The following is a 12,068-nucleotide window of genomic DNA, read 5'->3' as shown; positions in this document are numbered from 1 at the left end:
GCCCATAGCAACCAGCTTCTAGCTAACAGAGGAAGGCAACCTGTGGAAATCCAACTGCTGTGGAACTACACATTCAAGCATGCCTTGCCACAATTTTAGCAGGATCTAACAGCAGAACTGTAGCAGGGGTTTTTTGGATCTATAGTGTCACATGTTGCCTATCCATGCTCTAGAAAATGTTCGGTAGAAGCTGATTAGTTGCTATGGACAACTTCTCCACTCTTAAAGCTTGATACATCTCCCCCTAGATTCAGTAACTATAGAGCTGCCAATAATTGTGTTGAAGAGTGAAAATAAAAATATCAACTGCATAAATATACAAGAAATTAGTATGTTTTCCTATATTTGTACAATAAACTACACATTTTGGGTATTGTGTGACTATAAAGCAGTGAATTCTGGCAGAATATTTCACATTGAAACTATACTCAGTTCAAGATGCAGATTCCCCCTTTCACCGAGGTATACATTGATCCCTCTTGGAAGAAACCAAAATACACTTGTAAGAAAACATAAGCCAGGAGCTACAGATGCACCTTACAGACTGAATATTAATAGTTTATTCCAGGAAAATATAACTATCCATTGAACTAAGACAATGTTTCACTTTTAAAGGTTCTCTAATAAATGTTACGTTTTATATTTACTCATCATATCAACATCATATTAACAGTATTTTTCTAAAGGGTGCCCCAGAATAGGCATAATTTGTCTTTCTTTTTTGCCTTGAGCAAAAATATCCCTTTAAATGTTTCATTATAGCCCTGACTACATAATAAGCTTGTACACAGCACCAATGAGAAGGGCACTTTTGTTATTAAAAAAAAAAAAAAAAAAAAAAAAAAAAAGAATAAATATATACTGTTAAGCACATGTATGAAAGTTCACAAGTAAACACAGAATTAAATTCACATCCCTATACTTACCTCCTGACTTGGTGGCCACAGTGGTTGTCCCCGGCCTTCGAGCTGTCCCCATAGTCACCGGTTTGCGAGCAGAAGGTGGCGGTGCTTTGGAGGACACAGTGGAGCTGGCTGATGAAGGTCTGTTTCCATCAACTGAGTCTTCATCATCAAAGTTTTTATCTGTAATGAAAATTTTCAGGTAGCATGGTTACTCAAACTCAGAGCACATGTAAACATTTGACAAATAATTCAAAAAAGTTCTTGAATTTATATTACTTGGCCACATAAATGTCCACCACATCTTTCAGACTGACTGCGATGGACTTATGTTTGACTGAATGACAACTTTAAAGCTTTGTAAAGTATAATTATGAATTACATTGTTTTGAAAGAGAACAAATTTGGAGAAGAAGCAAAACAATGGGAACATAATCTGATCTCATTAATATTGTCACAAATACGGCAGTTGAGCAGTAGCAAATGCAGGATTTCTACAGAGGGTTTTCCAAATGCTTGATTTTAAAACAAGTGTCTTCAGTCCATGAAGAGGGCATAATCAGCACTTAATCAGCTATAATATGTCATACGAAGTATAGTGTATGTAATCATTCTGACATATACATGACCAGCAATCACAGTATGCCATTATATGCAAAAGTAGGGCCACTCTATCTGAGCTGAATGTTTTTTATTTCAGATGTGGGCTCCATTCCAGAGCATTTGTGCTAGTTTTGGAATCTGGGACGGGGGGGGGGGGGGGGGGGGGGCATAGTACAAATTGGTCTCCTTATGTACTGGATAGTGTTTTACAGGGACATGTGGTCAGGGTAAGCAGGGGAGAGAGCCTCCGCTATCATACTCACTGTCAGACTGCAGAGTCTTGACTATAAAAATGATTGGTATAATACAATGAAGGTATTTATAACTTTAACTCAGCCTCACCTGACAGCTGACACTGCCTGGAGCTGGGGGCTGGGCCACGAAGCAGTCAATAAAACAGAGAAAAAGAGCTAATGGAGGCATGCCTCACTGTGAGGGGGCATGCCTTGAGCTCTGATGGACACTTTTGACGATCAGGTGACCACTCCAGGAAATACTCAGGCATTGGAGCTCAGTAGCAGCACTGAGGAGGGAAGGAAATTGGCATATGCAGACGGAAGCACACAAAGGAGAAAAAGGATGAAAAAGGATGAGAGGCCGGTGCTAGGGGGGTACCTTTTGTGCTAGGAGGAGTTATGTGCGAGGGGGTTATGTGCTATGGGGTATCTGTGTGTGTGTGGGGATCTATTTGAGGGGGGAGATCTGTGCAGGTTCATATATGTGTTTGTAAATTTGGCTCTGATACTAGCCAGTGCCTCCCCATCCATTGACCTCACCACACGTCCCTGGTGTATTATTATACATTATTAATAATTGAACCTATAACTGTTCTATATCAGTGCAGCCCCTACAGTGCATGTTTTCCAGATCTCCTAGTTGGTGCTAAAAGATCAACAGGTACTATAGTGCTAATTATTTCATTTGTGACTATTAAGGAGATCTTAAAAAAACATGCAGCTATAGCATTATATGCTATATCTCTATTGTGGTCATCAGGGGGTGGGCAAGGTTTCCAGGCAACTGTAAATCCCCCCCTCCCTCTCCTGCGATTGCCTATGGCTGAGGGTGATACTACTGTCTTGGTGCCAGATACCATAGAACACCTTCAGAGGTCTTGTTAAACCAATGCCTCAATGGGTCAGAGCTGTTTTGGCGACATGAGGGTGACTTTCATAATATTAGGCAGGAGGTTTTAATGTTATGGCTGATTGTGTGTCTATATATGGATGTACACACACATATACATGTGTATTATGTATATACACACACACAGCAGTAATTATTATTATTATCATTTATATGGCGCCGCAAGTGTTCCGCAGCGCCTTACAAAGTACATAAACGAATTGTAGACAAGTGACTTACAGAACAGTACAATACAGGACATGGATAATATATATTGCTACATTAGCGACCATATCACCCAGATAAGCAACAGAGCATAAGCAACCAAGTGTTAGGTGCCCTAGTGGTGAGTAAGAAGTAAATGACACTATAGTAAGGAGAAGCACAAGAGGGTAGATGGCCCTGCTCATGAGAGCTTACATTCTAAAATGCAGTTCATGCTAGGCTGTGTTAGTGGAGTGCCCTGCCCGTTTTCAAAATGCTAACATGCCCTGCCCTTAAGGCAGTAACACGCTGAAACAGCCAGTCAGGTGCTGCAGTGTTCCGCGGGAGGAGTTGCGCACTGCATATGTTTACGCTGCAGGGAGAGCTTTGGGGCTGCCCAGCATCTCCATGAGTGCTGGGCATGCTTCCTACAGTGATGAAAGGGAGGTGTCTTAAGGACATGCCCCCTTTTAAAGTGACCATGCCCCCTTTTAAAGTGACCATGCCCCCTTTTCGGGCATGCGCTATAGTGCCCTTTTTACCCACAGGCCCCCTGCCCCACTCCAGCCCTAGAGTGAACACTAATATATTATACACACATACATATATATACATACACACACATACACACACACACACAGTATTTGAATATTCATACACACTCCGTTTGTGCGGCACTCACAACGATCAAATAACTGTGCCACCTGCTGGTAACCAAACTGGGAAACGCCAAAAATACAAGTTGCAAGGCGGTAGTCGGGGCTAGAAAAACTTACTGCTGAGACAGGAACGGAGATCTCAGTTCCTGTTTTGGTGCATTTTCCTAGTCCCAAGTGCCGTCTTGCAACTTGTATACAGGGGAGAAATGCCGAAGGCAAATCCGTTCACCTGGCTGAGTCTGTGCGGAAGCCGCTGCGCTTTACAGCAGCGGGTTCTCTTACAAAAGTGTTCCCTACCCCATAGGGTAGTGAGCACATTTGTGTGAATCGGGAATTTGACTGGCTGGGTAAAGAGTGGGAGAGGGGTTGCCGTTTAAACGGTGCGGAAAAGGCAATTCGCACCCCTCGCCAACATTTGAATTCCCCCAGGGTGTGTCTCTGTCTGTCTGTATATATATATATATATATATATATATATATATATACATATACATACACACACAGTATATACACATACATATAAACACCTATTAATATATATATTTACATACATGAGTATATACATATATTATTGTGAAAATTTCTCTACCACATTATATTATATATTTAAAAACATACAGAATGACATGAATTCAGATCTAAAAATACACTTATCAATGAATATAGCTATACATTATATATTTACTGTTAACACATACAAGCATACACCTCTCCATCCACACAGAGCTATAGACCACACAGACTGGTCTGCCCTCCATCACAGACAGGAAGACAAAGAGCAGCCAGAAAATGCAGAACGTGATATATGCACAAGGGAAGCAGACATTCACACCCAGGCAGCTGGCAATCAGAAAAACCATCAGCAGAAACGGGGAATTACTGTACATCAGACAGAGTTTATCCTTCTGTCATTATGGCGACAGAGCTTGTAAGGCCGGCGATTACACCACTCCCTCTTCCATCCGCACATTGATCACACTGATACACAAATAAAGAGAATGAAAGTATCCACTCTTACTGGTACATATCCTTTGGCAAATGAGCTTCCTCAGCATCCCTTCGCTCTCCTCCCACACTGGATCCACATTGGAAGGGGTTTAGTGAAAGGAATACGCTGAGCTGTCTGAACACACAGAGAGACAGCCAACATGCTGGGAAAGTCAGATCCTTCCCCCGGTGTGCATGTGTGGTGCAGTCACAGGAAATGAAGCCCAATCCGCTGGTTAGGTATAACTAGCCCACACTAATCCCAGAAGAGCATCAGCAGCGTATCTGGAACAGCTGCTCTCTGGCCAGGACTGAGTACTGCAACCCCTGGGGACAGACTGAGAGAATGCTGTAATGCACTAACAGGTAATGAAAGGGTTTACAACCAGGAGGGCTTTTTTATCTAAAGAAGATGAAGGAGAATGTAAATGAGAATGCTGCCTGCTTACTGCAGGAGACAGCCAGAGGATGGAGCTAGACGCTCTCCTCACAGTGCTGTTCTATCAGCTGTCTCTGCAGCATAGCAACTGGGTGATGTCATGGAGGGTGGTAACTGACAGCACGAACAGACCCTTACTGTGTAATTATCACACTGGGATCCGAATAACTGCTCATATCATTCTGACTCAGTGCTAAGAGGCCTCATTACCAAGACATTTATTACCAGAAAGCACATTTCACCAGACAGTATGTTGCAGACATCTCCAGAAAATGGATTCCAAAATAAAGTAAAAAGCAAATGGAGGGCATCTTAAGCCAAAACATTACCCAATCTGTACATCTCTATTTCAGTCAAAATTAGGAAGCTGCCAACATGTACCACTAATACTAATTATAAGCTTTGCATTGACTACACCACATATAATACACACACTTCTCAAGATATGTCTAAACACACAAGAAATACTATAGAACAGGGGTTCTGAAATACAGTATGAAAGTACCAATCATGCACAGGTGAGTTCATCTTTTTTGCTGGTTCAGTAATCATCCCACCTGCTTCCACAGACAGAAATCCTCAAAACAGGACCTGTTAAGAAAACTCAAGGGTTGAGGTTGAGAACCACTGCTATAGAAGTATGCATTACCAATGCAGAAATATCATTAAACATAGGTGAGAGCGGTAGTACTTCCAATCTCTCAACTCTGTTCAGGCTTCTAAACCCCAACAAATTTTTTATATATTTAAATCTATTTTCAACCATTCCACACCAAATACAACAACTACCATCAATGCCCAAGACAATAATTCTTATTTCCTTCAAAAATAGACTCAAGACTTACCTGTTCACCCAAGCATTTCACGAATGTCCCATGTTTAAGCTTATTTTGTGTTTTGTACTGTAAAGGCAAATGTAAAGCACTTTGAGTCCTTTAGGAGAAAAGCGCTATATAAATAAAATTATTATTATTATTTATATAGGACTATTCTCCCATAGGACTCAAAGCGCTTCACATATTATGCAGCCATCTTGGGCATACTCATTTGCTAATCTAGGTCACTCATCTCAGTCCCTGCCCCATTGGAGCTGAGGGGGCAGTTCAATTTTTTTTTGGCTGCCCAAACGCAATGGGCACCCAAAGGACCAATTCAACTGTTACTCCATTTGGGCTCCCATGCCACATATGTGCGTGCTGAAAATAATGGGGTTTTGACACATATAGCAACTAACCCTGTCTAAAGTCCTGCTTTGGGTGTCCAAACCGCCGACTTATTGCACATTTTTGCTCGCCTTCTCAGGAGGCAGAAATGTGTCTAACCGCAGCTATGCACACCCAAACGGAGCAACAATTGAATTCTGGCGCCCATCAATTTAGGTGCCATATAAAACATTTGAAAAGCCCCCTTAAAGTCTTAAGCTGGGTACACACCTGAACCATGCGCCAATCATCTGTCCTTCCGATGGTGTGATCATGTGTCCCAGCATGAACACTGTGCAAACGTTGTGAACGACACCTGTGTGTACTCTACATCGCACGGTCGCATCTGAGGTGCATCACATCAGATAAGACAACACGGTAAACAATGTGTAAAGCTGACAGATTGGAAGTATATATTTATTACCAGTTATTGATATAGTGCACACATATTCTGCAGCGCTTCACAGAGAAAATGTGGCCATTCTCATCACATCCCTATGACATGCACACTAGGGTTAATTTTGTTGGTAGCCAATAACCCTACCAGTACATTTTTAAAGTGTGGGAAGAAACCAGAGTACCCAGAAAAACCCACGCAAGCACAGAAAGAACATACAAACTCCACACAGTTAGGGCCGTAGTGGTAACCAAACGAAGATATCAGTGCTGTGAGGCAGTGATGCTAACCATTACGCAGTCTGCGCTGCCCCTGTAGTACACAGTGCACAATAGTCGTGCAGAAAGGTCGCAGGTACCATGATTGCAAGACAAATCGTGTAGTGTGCCCCGAGTTTAAGGGAGATGTAGCAAGCCTTTTAAAAGAGGACAAGTGGAAAAGTTGCCCATAGCAACCAGATTACTTTTACATAATATAACAGATAAATGATAGCTAGAAACTTATTGGTTGGGTTGTTATGAGCAAGTTCTCTACTTGCCCTCTTTACAGTATTTGATACATCTCCCTCTATTAAATTCCCTACCACAGCCACACATACTAGAGTCCATTTTTCTTAGTCGCAAATTAGCCTACGACATTGTTATTGTACTTTGGGTCTCATTCAGACCCGCTCGCAAGCGCCTATGCGCTCGCAAGCGGGTCGATGTTGAGGCCCTGTGCTCGCTCAGTGGCCGCACTGCGCAAGCCCCGGAGCGAGAGAGAAATTCTCCAGCTCCAGGGCTCACTACAAAAGGGGCGGCTGTCGATGGTGATCGTCAGCTCGCACCGTTTTGTAGGCGGGGGGGGGGGGGGTGGCTGGCCAAACGGAGGCGCTCCCGACGGAACACCTGCCATTTGGGGGCGGCCCCACTGACATCACTGACATCACTAGTGATGTCAGTGGTGAGCTTCCGGCTCTAATAGAGCCGAAAGCTCACTGGGGCTTGCGGTAGACGAGACCCTACCACAAGGGTCTCGTCACAAGCCCCGATCAACCTGGCCGCTCGCTAAAGCGGTGGGTGGTCACCCACAGCCTAGCGAGCGGCCAGGAGGCCGGCTCTGAACATGATTAATAGATATGACATGAAATGGTATCCTCTTGCTCAACCAACAACCAACTTCTTCCTTGCACCCCTGGGCACCTTTTCTTCAGTTGATCAACAACTGAAGATGAAGCCTATGCCCAGAGTTGCATACACTTTATGGCACCTAAAAGATATTATCCTCCTCTTAAGGCCCCTACACACTAGACCAGTGGTTCTCAAACTCTGTCCTCAGGACCCCACACAGTTCATGTTTTCCAGGCCACCCAGCAGTTGCACAGGTGTACTCATTACTCACTGACACATTTTAAAAGATCCACAGGTGGAGCTAATTATTTCACTTGTGATTCTCTCCTGGAAAACATGCACTGTTTGGGGTCCTGAGGACAGAGTTTGAGAACATGTGCATTAGACAATATCTTGGGTGATTTGGCCGATTCCGACGCATCGGATCAACAAATTGTTCATATCGTCCAGTGTTTACGTGCGCTCCCATGGGTCGTCCGTTGCATCCTCAGATCTTTTGTACATGCAGAAAGATCTGAGGATGTAGCTAGCGATGCCATGCTGCGTGCCGTCGCTCCGTTGCTAGTTGCATCAGCAAGTGTGTATGCACTTGCTGATGCCGGCACCCCGCCGGGTCCCGTCACTCATGAGATTGTGCTGGGTACACATCGTGTAATTTGTACCTAACTTAATTTTACCTACGCCCCCGTAGTGTTCACTCTAGCTCCTTTGGCGCGCGCTTCTGAAAAGGGGTGTGGCCATTGAAAAGGGGGCGTGTCTATAAGACGCGTCCCCTTTTCGTCACTCTTGGGGGCATGGTCGGCACTTACGGACACGCCGGGCAGCCCCCAAGCACTGCTGAAAGGAATAGATGCTGGGCACATGTGCCCGGCGTCTATTCACCGGCAGTGACTGGGTCACCGCACATTTCCCCACCCGTGGGACATTGCGACCCGCGGGTGAAGACAGCTGTTTTAGCGGGGCGATGCGAGGTAAGGGCAGGGCGCTCCAGAAGGAGGGCAGGGCTACCCTCGTTATCTGGAACAGAGGCCTGCCCCGCCCAAAAAGCAGCAGCCTGTCAATCAGGTTGCGGCTTTGGGGAACTGCAAGCGATCTTGCAGAGGGGGACCTGCACATGAGTAGTACAGATCCTGCGCATATCAAGGTCTCACAATCGTCATTGTACTCAAACCATCAGGAATGCAGTGGCTAAAAGATTTCCTCAAATAATACTGTTCTACTTATCCGCTCTGTCAGTCTCTACATTATTGAAGCGAATATAATTTACTTCTGCCATTCAAGGGCATCAACCATATTACATCACATTCTTATCATAACTTGTCTTAAAATATCTCCTAACTTGACCACTCTGCAGTACGCAAGATCTGAGTCTCTTATCCATTCTCATTAGCCATTCCCAGTTCAGGACATTTCTAGGGCAAACCTCCAAGCGTTCCCTGAAATCTTGCCACCAAACTTATAAATTTCCTAAACCACCCACTTAACATCCCTAGACTATTCTACTCAATTAACACTCCTCTATTCTATTTGATTACCCCAGGGGCGGATTGGGATTGAAAACCAGCCCGGAAAATTTCTGGAAGCAGCTGTATTTAGCGTGGGGTCTGATGAGGGGGTGGGAACTATCGAGGGGGGCAGGATTCCTCCTGATAGGGCCTGATTTTGAGTTGGGCACAACTATTATATATTATAAAATTAAAGCACAAGAAGGGGGCGCCACATTGTGCATCAAATCGTAAAATAATTTATTGCAATCATAAAACACTTAAAAACGGCATGCGTACCAATATGTGGTTGAAACCACAACAAGTATAATAGATTCATACAGAGGGGATGTAGTTGACACCCTGGGGGTCAGGATGCCTGCGCTCATAATACCAGTACCACAATCCAGACGGTAAGTATTAGGCTTAAGGTTAGGCACTAGGGGGAGGGTTAAGGTGCGGTACGTCACAACGCCAAGCCACGCTTGGAGTAGTGGCGTAACTGGATTCGGGTAAATTACTGGGAAAGACTCCAGCAACAAAATTCTTTGGTCCATGCTAGGACTGATACGGTGGTTTCACCTAAAGCAATTAGACTGGGACCTATTCCCTTTTAACATTTTGTAAACACATAGGACACCTTAAATATATTTATGTATACAGTGTGTATGTATATATATATATATATATATATATATATATATACACACACACACACACACATACATACAGTGCCTTACATAAGTATTCACCCCCCTTTGCACTTTTCATGGTTTGTTGCCTCACAACCTTGAATTAAAATGGATTGTTTGAAGGTGTGCATCATTTCATTCACAGAACATGCCTACAACTGTGAAGTTGTGTTTTTTTTTTTTAATATTGTGAATCAAACAACATTTAAGGCAACATAACAGAAAACTTCAGCGTGTATAACTATTCACCCCCCTAAAGTCAGTACTTTGTCGAGCCACCTTTTGCGGCAATTACAGTTGCAAGGTCGCTTTGGATAAGTCTCTATGAGCTTGCTACATCTTGCCCCTGGGATTTTTGCCCATTCCTCAAGGCAAAACTGCTCCAGTTCCTTCATGTTGGATGGTTTCCGCTTGTGAACAGCAATCTTCAAGTCTGACCACAGATTCTCAATTGGATTGAGATCTGGGCTTTGACTAGGCCATTCCAACACATTTAAATGTTTCCCCTTAAACCACTCGAGTGTTGCTTTAGCAATATGCTTCAGGTCATTAACCTGCTGGAAGGTGAACCTCCGTCCCAGTCTCAAATCACAGGCAGACTGGGATGGGATGTGTTGGGTTTGCGCCAGACATAGCGTTTTCCTTGGTGGCCGAAAAGTTCAATTTTAGTCTCATCTGACCAGAGCACCTCCCTCCATACATTTGGAGTCGCCCACATGCCTTTTGGCAAACTCAAATCGTATCTTCTTATTTTTATCACTAAGTAATGACTTTTTTTCTGGCCACTCTTCCATAAAGCCCAGCTCTATGGAGTGTACAGCTTATTGTGGTCACATGCACAGATACACCAGTCTCTGCTGTGGAACTCCTTCAGGGTTACCTTTGGTCTCTGTGCTGCCTCTCTGATTAATACCCTCCTTGCCCGGTCTGTGAGTTTTGGTGGGCGTCCCTCTCTTGGCAGGCTTATTGTGGTACCATGTTCTTTCCATTTGATAATGATGGATTTGATGGTGCTCCGGGGGCTCATCAAAGACTTGGATATTTTTTTATAACCCAACCTAGAATTGTACTCTTCGACAACTGTGTCCTTGACTTGTTTGGAGAGCTCCTTGGTCTTCATGGTGTGATGCCTCTTGCTTAGTGGTGTTGCTGCCTCTGGGGCCTTTCAGAAAAGGTGTGTTTATACTGACAGATCATGTGACACTTAGATTTCACCCAGGTGGACTTCATTTCACTAATTATGTGACTTTTGAAGGTAATTGGTTGCACCAGAACTTTTGAGCGGCTTCATAGCAAAGGGGGTGATTACATATGCACATGCCAATTTTCAGAATTTAATTTATAAAGATTCTCTTTTTATATACAGTATATGTTTCTTATTTCACTTCACCAAATTAGACTATTTTGTGCAGATCCATCACATTAAATTCAGATTAAAAAAACAAAACAGGTTGTAATGTAACAAAAAAAGGTAAAAAGCCAAGGGGGTGAATACTTTTGCAAGGCACGGTACATACACAGTATATATACACACTTCACATCCCACAAGTTGTGGTAGTGATTTAAGTGATGTTATATGTTGCATCATGTGGATAAGTTGTGACTCACAACGTGTCACTGCCAGTCCAGTAGCGGCCGCTCGTTCCAGTCCTGGAACAGCCCTGCCACTTCCCGGCTCCTGCTGCTCTGGACTGATGGTGACTGTTGGAGGCGGCGCCGTGAGGTGTACCTCACGTGCTCCGCAATGCCCCATGGGAGGAGCTTTTGCTGCTCGGCATTCACAGCAGCCCTCCCTCAGCCATTTCACTACTGAATGAGCTTCTGCACATGCTCAGAAGCTCATTCATGACCGCTACCCGTTTGTAGCTGAGCTCCGTATCACGGTAGCGGCCGTTAGAGCCGCCGTCCGCGGGTTACAGGGGACCGGCCCAGCAGAGGGGGAGAGGGGACCAGACCAGTGGGAACTTTCCCGCAGTCTCAGTGGCCCAATCCGCCCCTGGATTACTCCTATACAAAATTTATTAACAGACAATACATATTTTCTCTTTCTACACTCATACAACCCTCTGATCCCAGACCATCATCAACAAATTCCTATGCACCTGGTATGACTATGTGACTGGTCAGAGCTGCTGAAAATTCAAGGTATCCAAGCCTCAAATTGGAAATATTGATAAGATGTTGCTGTGTGACTGGATTATGTAGCCCAAAAAGAACACTTGCTATCTGGCTGGAGCATTTGCAATGTATAGTACTCATGTATCA

The 12,068-nt window shown here is 44.0% G+C and overlaps 1 protein-coding gene across 13 annotated transcripts in view; it reads right to left on the bottom strand.

Annotated features, from left to right (window-relative positions):
* Positions 1 to 12,068, bottom strand: part of CLASP1 (cytoplasmic linker associated protein 1) — a 483,598-nt gene that overhangs the window by 225,578 nt on the left and 245,952 nt on the right. For all 13 annotated transcript variants that reach the window (XM_088473663.1, XM_088473650.1, XM_088473651.1 and 10 more), the window contains one exon: positions 927 to 1,085. In XM_088473663.1, the coding sequence (XP_088329789.1) occupies positions 927 to 1,085 (159 nt within the window). The remainder of the gene's footprint in view (positions 1 to 926; positions 1,086 to 12,068) is intronic.

Source organism: Taudactylus pleione, unplaced genomic scaffold, assembly GCF_031769625.1.
Source record: "Taudactylus pleione unplaced genomic scaffold, aTauple2 ptg000138l, whole genome shotgun sequence".
NCBI lineage: Eukaryota > Metazoa > Chordata > Amphibia > Anura > Myobatrachidae > Taudactylus > Taudactylus pleione.
This window is presented reverse-complemented; position numbering and strand designations above follow the sequence as displayed.